Source organism: Eubalaena glacialis, chromosome 16 (genome assembly GCF_028564815.1).
Source record: "Eubalaena glacialis isolate mEubGla1 chromosome 16, mEubGla1.1.hap2.+ XY, whole genome shotgun sequence".
Lineage (NCBI taxonomy): Eukaryota > Metazoa > Chordata > Mammalia > Artiodactyla > Balaenidae > Eubalaena > Eubalaena glacialis.
In genome coordinates, this window is record NC_083731.1 from 71198127 (window position 1) to 71213056 (window position 14930).

At 34.2% G+C, this 14930-nt stretch overlaps 1 protein-coding gene across 6 annotated transcripts in view; it reads left to right on the forward strand.

Annotated features, from left to right (window-relative positions):
• Positions 1–14930, forward strand: part of RB1 (RB transcriptional corepressor 1) — a 138451-nt gene that overhangs the window by 65080 nt on the left and 58441 nt on the right. For all 6 annotated transcript variants that reach the window (XM_061170714.1, XM_061170716.1, XM_061170717.1 and 3 more), the window contains exons 13-17: positions 3010–3126; positions 4386–4442; positions 4527–4558; positions 4638–4714; positions 5766–5962. In XM_061170714.1, the coding sequence (XP_061026697.1) occupies positions 3010–3126; positions 4386–4442; positions 4527–4558; positions 4638–4714; positions 5766–5962 (480 nt within the window). The remainder of the gene's footprint in view (positions 1–3009; positions 3127–4385; positions 4443–4526; positions 4559–4637; positions 4715–5765; positions 5963–14930) is intronic.

Below are 14930 nucleotides of genomic sequence, written 5' to 3' on the forward strand. Positions count from 1 at the left end.
TTTTGTAACTAGAAGTTGGTACCCCTTAATCTCCCTCATCTGTTTCTCTCTTTCCCCACATCCCTCCCTTCTGGCAACCACCTGTTTGTTCTCTATCTCTATGACTCTGTTTCTATTTTGTTGTGTTTGTTCATTTGTTTTTTTCTTTTTTAGATTTCACATATAAGTGAAATCATACAGTATTTGCTTTCTTTGTCTGATCTACTTCACTTAGCATAATACTCTCTGGGTCCATTCTTGTTGTCACAAATGGCAAAATTTGTTTTTTCTTTATGGCCAAATAATATTCCATTGTATATATATACCACATCTTTATTCATCTATCAGTGGGCACCTAGGTTGCTTCTATTCTTGGCTATTGTAAATAATGCTACAATGAACATAGGGGTGCATATCTTTTCAAATTAAGTGTTTTCATTTTCTTTGGATAAATACCCAGAAGTGGAATTGCTGGATTGTATGGTAGTTCTGGTTTTAATTTTTTGATGAGCCTCCAAACTGTTTTCCACAATGGCTGCACCAATTTACATTCCCACCAACAGCACACGAGGGTTCCCTTTTCTCCACACCCTCGCCAACACTTGTTATTTGTTCTCTTTTTGATAATAGCCATTAGACAGACGTGAGGTGATATCTCATTATGGTTTTGATTTGCATTTCTCTGATGATTAGTGATGTTGAGCATCTCATGTGACTGCTGGCCATCTGTCTGTCTTCTTTGGAAAGGTGTGTATTCAGTTCTTCTGCCCATTTAAAAAATTTTTTTTTTGGTGTTGAGTTGTATGAGTTCTTTGTATGTTTGGATATTAACCCTTTATCAGATATATCGTTTGCAAATATCTTCTCCCATCCAGTAGGTGGCCTTTTCTTTTTGTTGATAGTTTCCTTTACTGTGCAGAAGCATTTTGGTTTGAAATAGTCCCACTTGTTTATTTTGCTTTTGCTGCCTTTTCTTCTGGAGTCAATTCCAAAATACCATCTCCAAGACTAATGACAAGGAGCTTACCACCCATGTTTTCTCCTAAGAGTTTCATGGTTTCAGGTCTTATGTTCAAGTCTTTAATCCATTTTGAGTTAATTTTTGTGTGTGGTGTAAGACAGTGGTATAATTTCATTTTTTTGAAACTGGCTTTCCAGTTTTACCAACACATTTATTGAAGAGACTGTCCTTTTCTTACTGTATATTCTTGGCTCTTTTGTGGTAAATTAATTGATCACGTGCATGGGTTTATTTTTGGGCTCTCTATTCTGTTCCATTGAGCTCTGTTTTTATATCAGTAACAAACTGTTTTGATTACTGTAGCTTTATTATATAGTTTGATGCTTCCAGCTTTGTTCTTCTTTCTCAGGATTGCTTTGGCTATCTGGGGTCTTTTGTGGTTCTGCACACAGTATTGAATTGTTTGTTCTATTTCTGTGTAAATACCTTGGAATTTTGACAAGAAGTTTATTGAATTTGTATATTGCTTTGGGTAGTATGGGCATTTTAACAATATTAATTCTTCCACTCCATGAGCATGCAATAGCTTTGCATTTATGTGTGTCTTTTAACGTTTCTTTCATTAGGGTCTTAAGTTTTCATTGTACAGAACTTTCACCTTCTTGGTTAAATTTATTCCTAGATTTATTTTGGATACAACTGTACATGCGATTGTTTTCTTAATTTCTCTTTCTGATAGTTTGTTATTAGTGTATAGAAATACAACTGATTTCTGTATGTTGATTTTGTATCCTGCAACTTCACTGATTTTTTTTATTAGTTCTAACAGTTTTTTTGTGGAGTCTCTAAGGTTTTCTATATATAATACCATGTCATCTGAAGATGATGACAGTTTTACCTCCTTTCCAATTTGGATGCCTTTTATTTCTTTTTCTTGCCTAACTGCTCTAAGACTTCCAATACTATGTGGAATAAAAGTGGCAAGAGTGGGCATCCTTGTGTTGTTCTTGACCTTAGAGGAAAAGCTTTCAGCTTTTCACTGTTGAGTATGACGTTAGCTGTGGGCTTGTCGTGTATGGCCTTTATTATGTTGAGGTACATTCCCTCCATACTCACTTTGTTAAGAGTTTTTATCATAAATCGATGTTGAATTTTGTCAGATGCTTTTTCTGCATCTATTGAGATGATCACATAATTTTAATCCTTTATTTTGTTAATATGGCATATCATTGATTGATTTGCAGATATGGAACCATCACTGGGATAAATCCCACTTGATCATGGTATAAGATCCTTTTAATGTATTCTTGAATTTGGTTTGCTGATATTTTGTTAAGGATTTTTACATTTGTATTCAGGAGGGATATTGGCCTATAATTTACTTTCCTTGTGGTGTCCTTGTTTTGGTATCAGGATAATGCTGGCCTCATAAAATGAGTTTGGGAGTGTTCCCTCATCTTCTGTTTTTTGGAACAGTTTGAGAAGGATTGATAGTAATTCTTCTTTGAATGTTTGGTAAAATTCACCAGTGAAACCATCTGGTCCTGGACTTCTGTTTATTGGGAGGTTTTTGATTACCTATTCATTCTTCTTACTAGTAATTAGTCTTTTCAGATTTTCTATTCCTTATGATTCAACCTTGGAAGGTTGTATGTTTCTAGGAATTTATCCATTTCTTCAAGGTTGTCCAGTTTGTTGGCATTCAATTGTTCATAGTAGTCTCTTATGATCATTTGTATTTCTGTGGTATCAATTGTAATATCTGTGAGGCTGTTTTTGATGGATAATGGAAAGGGCTAACAAATCTGTTCTTCCCTAACTTGCCAGGAGAAAATTTAGATAATAGAGTTTTTTAGTTGTACTCTAGTATTTTTTGGTCACTGTTATCCCAGAATGGAATCCTTTATGTTCCTCATATTTTCAGTAGTTGTATTTACCTAGTTTATTGTGGAAGTGTTTCCACAGTATAAACAATTGAGAGTGATAAGTCATGTACTATAGAACAGAAAATGTTAATTCTCTGATTAAACAGTATTCTCAATGTTAATTTATGTTTTTCCTTCTTAAAGAATTGCACAGTGAATCCAAAGGAAAGTATCCTGAAAAGAGTGAAGGATATTGGGTACATCTTTAAAGAGAAATTTGCTAAAGCTGTGGGACAGGGATGTATGGAAATTGGATCACAGGTAACTTGAGTTCATTTTGATTAGTGCCACTATATAGTAAATAATTTCAAATACAACATCTGTCCCAATTGTATAAATGCTGTAATAGTATCTGTCCAATAGTATAAAATATTGGCAGATACCATATCCCAGCTGCTTGTGTATGCTGCTACTTACGGAAAGCTTTATGGGACAGCTCCCCTCACTCCATTACAGAAACCAAAAGTAAACGTGCAGAAAATTTTAGAAGAATTGTAGAAAATTTAAAAAATACAGTAAGAAAAAAATCAAAATCTTGCTAACATTAAGTTTTTGGTGTATATTCTTTAACTTTTACATATATGAATATTCATGTATGCATATACTTATACAAATGGAATCATATTATACATGCCATTTATCAGTGATATTATTAAATGATGTTGTTTTTACTATTGCTATTATTATTTCAGAAAATCTAAAACTAATATTTGGTAAGCCAGTGGGCTCTGGATCAGAGCCCTGGGTTTATATCTGGCTCTATCATATATGAGCTGTCATCTAACTTCTCTGAGATTCAGGTTTCTATATTTGCTCTGCTTTGCTCTGTGGCATTAATGAGATAATATATAAGATATATTTGAAAACTGTAATCTACTATACACATTTATTTCAGTGTAGTGAGGTTATATTTTGATTCCATCTGTGTTTTAAACCATTATATTTAAAAGTTCTTTTTGGTTATATATGAAATTTGTACTCATAATTTGGAATGAAGGATTTTGGGGGGGTGTGTGTGTGTGTTTATCTAAAATTTGACTGTTCTTTGGACTAATGAAAACTAGTTATTTGATAACTTCTTGCTTATAAGATCAGGTAGGTCTGATTTTTGCCTTTGACCAGTTTTATGGAAAGAGACTATTCTCTTAATCCTGGAGAGCTATCTTGAAAATATGTGTTCTAGGTCACAAGAAGTATTACATTAGTATGTAAAATGGTTAAAATAGTACCAGGTATGTAATATATTCTTAGTACACGTATATCTGTTGAATGATGTAGACTGAAGTGGAATGATAGAAAACCAAATACTGGACCCCTTCTCTTGAAAATTTATCAGGAATGTTAAAACCGTCATTTTATACTTAAATCTTGAGTTTTAGACAAGCAAGCTTTTGTGATCTCTTGGTAGCCATATTCCTAAGAAGGGTCAGGAATGTGTCTCAAGAGAAAACTTTTAAAAAATTAGTAATTGTTATGGTTTTCTAAAATAGTGGGATCTAATTTTTTTTCTTTCTTTGTAGCGATACAAACTTGGAGTCCGATTGTATTACCGAGTAATGGAATCCATGCTTAAATCAGTAAGTTAAAAAGAACATAATAGAAAAAAAATTTAATGCTGACACAAAGAAGGCTTCAGTTAATTTTTTTTTAATCTGTTTTAGGAAGAAGAACGATTATCCATTCAAAATTTTAGGTAAATTTTTGTTTTAGTAAAACAATCTCTTCTTTTTTTAAAAGGAAATGTTACAAAATCATTCTTTTTTTTCCTTTAGCAAACTCCTGAATGACAACATCTTTCATATGTCTTTGTTGGCATGCGCTCTCGAGGTTGTAATGGCTACATATAGCAGTAAGTTAAATTTTAGTAAATAAACATTTCAGTTCAATTTAAAGTTAAAAAAAAACTTACCTAATGTGTGGTATGGGTTTTTGTGGTGGGGGGAATGGAGAAGTTAAGGAGTTAAGGAGAAGAAATGCATATTTTAGATCAGTATATACTGAAGAATGTAATTGGTTACCGTAATGTGGTCACCATAAAGTGGTTTATTAACCTGAATTATTTCATGTCATCTTGGGAATAGTTTCACTAGACCCCTATTCTGGGCTATCCTGAATCCAGGAAATGTACCTATTGAAACCCCTTCAAAGACTTATGAGACTGTAAAATGCCTGAGGAGTACTATTGAGCAGCTTCCACTGATATGGAAGCACTGCTACATATATATTCTGTGGTTATGAGACCAAAGGTTGGAGCTAGAATCCACCAGATAAACAGAACAGAGGCCACCAATAGTGGTTTTTTTTTTAAACATAATTTTAAACATGTATTATTTTGCAAATAATGTTGCAAATGTCAAAAAAAAGTTTTGTTTGCAAAAAGCAAAAGAAGAAAATTTATCTAAGGATACAAATATATAATAAAAGAGAAACTTAAATTAGTAAACAAATATGGACAACTGTGAATCCTCATTTATAACCAAGAAATACATAATTAAAACAGATATTTTCTAACCAATCAAATTATCAAAATCTTAAAGAATCACTTCCTCTCTTAATCAAGGATTAATGAGACAGCTAAAATGGATATGCTAATGCATTGCTGGTTAGATGTTAAACGTGTCCCGGATACAAGTTTAGGGTGTTTAAACCTTTGAAAATTTGATATAAGCTGTGAGCCTTCTATCCAGGAAAGACATATATGCACATACACTCAAACTTTGGAAGCCTATTTCCTAGGAGTCTGTGGACCCCAGAATAAAAAATTCTGTTCTAAATAAAAATTTTTGTTTAGCCTTTCTACTGTGTTTTAATTTTTTGTTTGATAAAACCTTCAAACCGAAAAATATGTCATTCAAGGCTTAACATTTCATACCTAAGTTACGTTTTTCTTTCATTTTTAGGAAGTACATCTCAGAATCTGGATACTGGAACAGATTTGTCCTTCCCTTGGATTCTGAATGTACTTAATTTAAAAGCTTTTGATTTTTACAAAGTGATTGAAAGTTTTATCAAAGCAGAAGCCAACTTGACCAGAGAAATGATTAAACATTTAGAACGATGTGAACATCGAATCATGGAATCCCTTGCATGGCTCTCAGTAAGTAACTAGCTAAAATAGTTAAAGATACTCATATGCATATGGATAATAGTTATCTGTTAGTGAGAGGTATTTGTTAACATTTACCTCAAGAACAAATATGCAATTTAATGAATAATGTAGTTTCAGTGTATAGCCCAAGAAGTAAGTGGAATATTAGAATGGAGTTTTCTTTGAGCTCCCCAGGCTGTCTGATATAGGGATTTATTTATGAATAGCTTTTCTTAAAGCTTGGCACTTCAAAACAAAGCAGAATTCTTTAAAGTATTTGGGAACTTTATTTAAAATAGAGGTGTTATGTATGAAAATTTAAATGTCTGCTCTTAAAATTTCAACAAAATGATGAAAAAAATTGAGATTATGTTATTGAGATGATTTAAAAATACAGATTTTTAGTTCAATTTAACCTGATTTTTTTTGTCCCATTGTTAAAGGTAATCCAAAAATCTACACAACTATAGTTATTCTTTATAACATTATAAGGGCACAAAGCATATTCTGTAGGTAGTCTATTTATAGCATATAAGCTATTGATAAGGCTTTATTTTAGTAAAGGTGACATTTCCTATGTAGTAATAGGAAAATATTTATATGAAGTTCTTCTGTTATGCTCTTTAAATCGTCATAGTTGGGTAATACTTTGTTAATCATCAGGTTTGTAGATTAATATAGAGTTGGTTTCTTCTGAAACTGTTGCATGCTAAGCATATATCTTTTCATTTTTATCAGTATATAGAAATGGCAATAGAAAAATTAAGACTTTAGTTATATTAGAATCCTAATCTGTACATGTAAACCAAGTTTTACTTTTTTGATATTTTAAAAATGTAATGGCTAAGAGTAGCTTGTTTCTTAGTGCTTTTCTTGTATTGCTGTATAGACAGAGTGGATAGAAAAGGAGAGAAGTATGGGAAGTTGATAGAAAGACATTGTATTGCTAAGATTGAATTGGGTAACTCCTTTATACAGGAGCTTCCACTGTAGAAGAAAAGGAGTGGTTAGGAGAAAACTCTCAGAATCCGGGGGTTAAATGAAAGTAGCAAAAATAAATAAGTAGATCAGTAAATGAAACAAGCAGATAGAGTACTTTTCAGAGGCTGTTGTGCCCTCTCTTCCTGGAAATTGAAATCAAGACATCACTGTATCATCTGAAAGTGACTATTCTCATTTCTTTTAGAGAACTACTTTTATTTCCATCAGTACACATCTGCTGTATGCCTTGCATTGAGATAGACATTGTGAGGATATAGAAAAGACATGGACTCTGAAAATTGTGGAGGAAATAGTAGAAACGTATGGTTTAACAACTGCTTGTGCTCAAGCCTGTTTAGTTCAGTTACTGGTGTTCTAGGATTCAAAACAATATTCCTTTATTTTTGAGAATTTTTGGAGAAAAAGTGACATGCACAAAGTCTGGAAAAGGGTATAATTTTTAAATAATAGGATGATGTGGAAGTCATAATAAGCCTCTGAATTTAAATTCTAAGTGTGGTATTTCTAGGAGATGAAATTATAGATGATTTTTAATGTTTGGATTTTTAAAAAATCAACACATACTACTGTTTTAATTATAAAGAATGGAGCGGTAGTGGGTAACTGTGAAGATAAGTCATCCTACACAAACACAATATGTGAATTTTTCCTGTGAGAATAATTGACATTTTAGAGAAGAGACATACTATAGATCTATTTGAGCTTTCACAGGCTTTAGGATTTTTTTCTTTATTGAAGTATAACATATATACAGAAAAGTATATATCACAAGTTTTAGTTCAAAGGATTTTTTACAAATTAAATATACCCACATTACCAACATATACAATAGATCAAGAATCAGAGCAATTGAACACACCCATGATATCAAAATCCAGATCAAGAATCAGAGCAAACTTTCATGGTTTTTTGATTCTGTATTATAATAAGAGTCTCTCATTAAACTGTAGTGATTTATAAGAACATATTCAGTGTTGTTTACCTAGGGAAACATCAAGTGATATATTACTTACTTTTACCTGTTGATAATTTAATGAAAGAAAGAACATCATTGTACTTTTAATGGTTGCATGGGAAAAGGGTTCAGTATCTTTATTTCACAGTCTTGAGAAATAATAAATCAAGAACAGAATAACTTTAAGAAGGAATAAGCACACTTCTGTTTCTTTTGATCCCAGAGAGATTAACAGGCAATATATGAATGTAAAATGCTAAACAATCTATTGAAAAACCTAGTGAAATCTTGTTCTCTGGAAATTTGGAGGATTAGAGGTGGTTTAAAATAAACCATACCTAAGTGTTAGATTGAATGACTTCCAGATGTTTAGACCTCTTAAACCTGCTAAGCAGTTTATAATGCCAGCAGATGATGAGGTGAGATTTGGATATTTTACTTTCAGTATATTCAAACTGTATCCGATCTTTTCGGTAAAATCTTTGTAAACCGAAGTAGACCAGGTACTTTATTCTCTAAATGGTCTTTTTTGTGGGCGACTGTGGACTTTTCCTGTTGATCTCCCCACATCTCTTGCTGCCTTAATACTATTTCTCTCACAGCCACCAGAGAAATTTTTTCATAAATGCAGAACAAATCTCATTATGTTAATTCCTCAAATAAAAACCTTTTGTAGGGGACCTATGCATCTGGTAATATTAAAGATAGAATCCTGAGGAGCTTCAACATTTAAGGGATAGACAGAAAAGAGAAGCCTATAAAAGAGATTGAGGAATCTGATATTCCTCCTCAGAGACAGGAGGAGTATCAGAAGTGGTGTCATACTCTCTCTCTCAGAGAGAGGGTACTAAAAGGTCTGAGTGAGTGCTTGCTGTTTCAGATACTGCAGGAGCAGTCAGTAAGAACTGAAGAGTGTTCATTAGTTTCCGCAACAAGGAAGCCACTGGTGAAGGTAGCGAGGACTGTTACAAGCGGTGGTGGGGGCAGGAGTAGATTGCAGTGGAATTTGGATGAGATGTGAGTGAGAGATAAAGTGGAGACAGTCATTATAGATAGCTTTCATCAGTCTTGTCTGAGAAGGGAAGTAAACGTATAGCTGGAGGTATGTGAGGTGGAGGGAAGATTAGTTTTTAAGTTGGGAAAGGAAGGATTAAATGTTGACAGAAAAGAGCCATTAGAAGTGTTGTCTATTGCTGGATGACACATTAGTGGCTTAAAACAGTCATTTTATTTTGCTCATGATTCTGTGGGTCAGGGATTTGGGAAGAGCTTGACTGGGCAGTTCATCCCTGACCACGTAGTATCAGCTGGTGTCTGAGGTGGGATCCACTTCCAAGATGCTTCTTAACTCGCAAGTCTGGAACCTTGCTGCTTCTTGGTATGTGCTCACCTCTCCCTTCCTTTCTTTTTCCCTCCTCATCTCATCCTTCTGGGCTTCTCATATGAGAAACTATGCATCTTACAGCATTTTGGTTTTAGAGTAGTTGTGCTTCTTACACAGCAGCTCTTTATCACTGGTTTTAGGCAATTTGATTATGGTGTGCCTTGGTTTAGTTTTCTTCATGTTTCTCTTGTTTGGAGTTCTGCTTCGAAAGGTGAGCTTATAGGTTTCATCAAATCTGGACATTTGGGGCCATTATTTTCTTAAAATGTTTTTGTTGACTCCTCCCACCCCTTCCCTCAGGGATTCCAGTCACACATGTATTAGGTCTCTTGAAGTTGTCCCACAGCTCACATCGTGATGCTCTGTTCTTTTTTTTTTTTTTTTTTTGGTTCCAGATGTTTTTGTTTCTGTTTCGTTTGAAATAGTTTCTATAGCTATGTCTTCAAGTTCATTAATTTTTTCTGCTAAAATGTCTAATTTGCTATTAATTCCATCTACTATATTTTTAATCTTAGGTACTATATTTTTCATCTCTAGAAGTTTGACTTGAATCCTTTTCTAAATCTTCCATATCTCTCTTTAACATGTTTGTGCTTTCCTTTACCTTCTTAAACATATGGAATATAGTTATAATAATTGTTTTAAAGTTCCTGTTTACTAATTCTAACATCTATGTCTTTTTAGGACTGTTCCTGTTAACTGATACTTCTCCTTTTAAGGGTCATGTTTTTCTGGTTTTTTTTTTTTGCCTGCTTGATGACTTCTTATTGGATGCCAGACATTGTAAATTTTACCTTACTGGGTCCTGGATATTTTTATATTCCTTTCACTATTCTCGAGCTGTGTTTTGGGACTCAGTTTAGTTACTTGGAAACAGTTTGATCCTTTAAAGTCTTTTGTTGTTGTTTATAGACAAAGCCAGGGCAGTCTTTAATCTATGACTAATTTTTCCCCACTGTTGAGGCAGTCCCCTTCTGAGTACTGTACCTGATGTCCCATATATTACAAGGTTTTTCCACCCTGGCTGGTGGAAATCAAAACTCTTCTTGGCCCTATGTCAGCTCCTGGAATGGTTCTTTTTCTGGCTTTGGGTAGTTTTCATGCACTGATCAGTACTAGGGTGAAAACTTGAGAGTAACCCTCTGCAGACTCCTGGAGCTCTCTCTTTGCAGCTCTCTCCTTTCTGTGTAACTCTCTGCTCTGCTATTCTGTCCTGCTAATTTTAGCTGCCTTAGCATTCTTGAATTCTCAACTCTGTTTTCTCCAACCAGGCAGACCACTGGGATCTATTTCAGTTTCTCCTCCCTGTGTTGTAGCCTGGGAACTGTCTCCAGGCAAAGGTGGGGCTTACCATTTGCTTTCTTTCTCTCAGAGATTACTGTCCTATACTGTTTGTTGTTCATTGTCTGAAAACTATTATTTCATTTATGTTGTTCGATTTTGTAGTTGAGACAAATCTGGTCTTTGTTCCTTCATCACAGCCGAAAGAGTTATGTATAGTATTTAGTGATTGATAAAGTATTTTTAAATATGTATACTTAAAGAACATTTAGGGTATCATTTCTATTTTCCTGTATTAAATGCATCGTATCTTCCGAATAATATTGTTTCGGAGTGGTACTTACTATATGGAAAGCATAGAAGTACTAGTAATTAACTGTTGTATTTAATTTTAATAAGTCACAAGAAAACTGAGCCTCCTTTAAATGTTGTCAAATATAGCTGACTCATTAAATTGGATTTTGTCATACTGTTTTTTTTGTAGTCACTAAACATTAGCAGCTTTCTTCATTCAGTTGCACAAATGTTTGGCCAGAGCACTTTTACCAAAGAAAAGATTAAAACTGTTTCCATTTTATTATTTTTCCAAAATTTAAATGAAGGCCAGTTTTACATGTCAGTACAGTTGTAATGAATAGCTTGTATTTTTAGAGTCCTGATTTGATGACAAACTTGTAAACAAATTTTTAAGCTTCTTTGGTATTCTTTGAAATGTCAGACTTGACAGGAAATGAACACAAAAGGGAGAAAAGCCTGTGGCTCTGAAAAAGCCAGAAAGGATATCTGTTGTATATTTGGATGGTAGATCATTAACCTCTGGTGCACTTTGCACAATGGTTTTAGTATTTACCATTAGACATTATTTTTTTCAAAAGTTATATTTTACTGAGAACTGTGTCTCAGGAAGGTGAATGAAATGTAAGATAATGATTAAGCCATATTTAACACTTTTTAAAAATATGGGTAAGGATGGTGAAGTAATATGATACCATATACTATATTTTTTTTTCTTTTTTTTTTTTTTAATTTTTATTTATTTATTTATTTATGGCTGTGTTGGGTCTTAGTTCCTGTGCGAGGGCTTTCTCCAGTTGTGGCAAGTGGGGGCCACTCTTCATCGCAATGCGCGGGCCTCTCACTATCGCGGCCTCTCTTGTTGCGGAGCACAGGCTCCAGACGCGCAGGCTTAGTAATTGTGGCTCACGGGCCCAGCTGCTCCGCGGCATGTGGGATCTTCCGGGACCAGGGCTCGAACCCGTGTCCCCTGCATTGGCAGGCGGATTCTTAACCACTGCGCCACCAGGGAAGCCCCATATACTATATTTATATAGCAGCCATGCTACTATAATGAAAAATGTTTTATGTTGGGTTTTTAAAAGCTCCTCATGAGTTATTTTTTTTAAAAAACCATATATTTTTCTCTTTGCCAGCAAGAGAAAACATTTATTTTGAAAAAGTCTGATTCTTTCTGAAAATATCACTAAGGCTTTAACCTTTCTCACTCTGACCCAACATGTTCCTAATTTCTTGCCCTTAATTCCCATAACTAACTAGTAGCTTCTCAAGTGATTTAGGAGATTTGACTTTACCTTTCAAAACTGAAATTATTTTATTTTGTTCTAAATACAACTTTGCTTCCCAATATCTATATTTTTATATTACTTTTCAAGTCATCCAGGCTTGAATACTGATCATTTTTTCCTTCTTTTTCTCTATAATTAGATATAGTCTTGTAATTAAAAAAACAGAAACCAAAACCCAAAAAACTTTACCATGTCTTTTATATTTATTTCATTATCATGTTAAAGATCTATTTTCGTTTACATTTCCCTAGATCAGATCATCACGTTCTTACATTTAACATATTATTATAGACTCCTGCTTGGTCTCCCAGCTTAGGCACTACCCTCTATTTTATACTTTGGTGCTAAGTTAATATTCCTAAATGCTTATTCATGCCATACTCCTGTTCAGGAACCTACAGTAGCTCTGCATTCCCATGTAGAAAAATGTAGCCTCTTTACTCTGGTTGTGGTAATCTGGCCCTGCCTTACCTTGCTAGCCTTCCACTATTCCTCAGACACTTACTGTGTGCAGAGAGTTCTTTCATCTCTTGAGCAAACCACATTTATCTAGTGAGAGTGAGTATGGCCTAATGTGGGACGTGGAATCAGAAGACCTGGCATTAGGGCCTAGCTCTTTCATGTACAAGTTAATGTCTTTGTCTTAGTTTCTTGCTTTGTAAATTGAGACATACCAAAAGATTTGAATATTTCTAGCTCAAATATTCTATAAATCTACAAAACTGTTTAAGTGTTGAGAATTATTTGCCACTACTGAAGGTGGGTCCATATTCTTTTAGATTGCTTCACAATTTATAACATTTTGAAGAAATATTTTTCAAAGAAAGGTAACACAGAGGTCTCATTTCCGTATTCTCCTTTAGCTCAGTTTTTCTCAATTCTCTTTGGGCCATACCTGATATTTGTACATCAGATATTTTAAAGGAATTATACTTTCTCCTGTGAGGTATCTAAGGACATGGAAAATAGCCCCTATCCTTAAAGAGGCTTGGAACTTAGTAGAAAAGTAACTCACTGTAATATACTGTGAAATAAGATAAACCATGAGGGTCAAAGGAGGAAGTGATCAATCATATGTGGATGGGAAAAGACTTAACAACAGGTGTGGAAATGTGGACACAAGTAGGAAAGCCTAGCATGAGGTACATTGGGGGAAAATTATGGCCCAGCATTGGCAATGGTAGATGAGAACTGATTTAAGACTAGTAATTTAGTCTTAAAAGTTAGAGTTTTTAGCCTTGTGAAAAGTGGAGAGCTAGCTCTCTTGATAAATGAGATATTATACAAAAGTGAATGTACCAGATAATTTTATGTGCTAGTTGAAAGTAAAATGTATGTGTATGTGTGTGTGTGTAGACACACACAACTTTTTTGAGGGAAATAATCTTAAAATAGAATACATGCTTTCGTCTTTGAAAGAGCATATTTAAAGTAATTTTACGTTTTCTTTTTGAGCCAGGGACATCATTATAAACATTAATATATTATTCATGGGCTAGACTCCTCATTTGCCTATGGAAAATACTGTGCTCTTTACCTAGTGTTTTAGTTTTTTCTGCCTTTCCCCTCCCTTGTGAATTATTCTGTATTTCTCACTATTTCAAGTTCTACCAGACCATGATGCCTGTTGCCTCTAATTTGCTCTCCTAAGCTAATTAAATCAATATGCACTATTGTCAATGCCCTTTGTCCTTTTGGATTTTTGGCACAATGATATTGATAAAGTCCTTTTCTTACTTCCAGGCTGAGGGTTATTTTCTTAGTAGTAATTTTCAAACTTTAATATCCATGGAGATCTTATTAAAATATACTTTCTTATCAAGTGGTTCTAGGGCGGGGCTTGCAATTCAGCATTTCTCACAGGCCCCCAGATGGTTCTGACGTTGCTAGCCCATGGGCCACTCTTCAGAAGAGCCAGATTCTAGATGACCTTACATTACTGGGCTTTAAAATGAAATACTCTGTTGGTTCTTTACACTAAATCCACAAGGTAGGTGTAGCCATGAATCTAATTTCCCGTATGAGGAAAGAGAAACACAGAATATTTGTGTCCCACCTGGCAGCTAATTAGCAATGGATGGAAGGCAGCTAATACTCCTTGACTGGTTGCAATGTGCTGTGCACCAAAAGTATTTGTCTAATTTAATTCTCATAATAATCTGTGACGCCACTAATACTATTTTCATTTTACAAAAGTGGAAACAGGCTCAGGAAGGTTAAGCAATTTGTCTAAGGTCACACACTTGGCATTTGAACCCAGATTGGTTTGATTCCAAATTCCACGTTGGTCTAGTAAAGTGCCCCTCTCATTGTACCACAATTTTTCTGTTTATTCATTCACACTGTTTTTATTACCACTATAACATGTAGTCAAGCATATGAGACAGTATAAAATTTTATTCTAAGTGAAAATATATATAATACACTTTTTATCTTGAGTAACAAGGTGAGTGTTTTGCCCTAGAGCTAGTCAGTAATAGGAAGGGGGGAAGGTACTACCCTTTGTTGACCAGCTTCTTTGTGTAGTGCACTCTCACTGTTGATCTACTGGATTCCTCAGGAAGAAAAGATTAGAAGACTTTACAAAAAGAGCAAACTATATTTTAAAAGGAGTTACTGCTGTGTCTATATGTTTCGTTTAGGTAACTCTTAGAATGAGATTTTAATATAATAATATAAGTATTTTTAGAATCCATGATAGTTTAGGGTTGATAAAATTAGATATTTGGATCAACCCTCAAGGAGATTGAAGGGAAGGGTGAGAATGAGGTA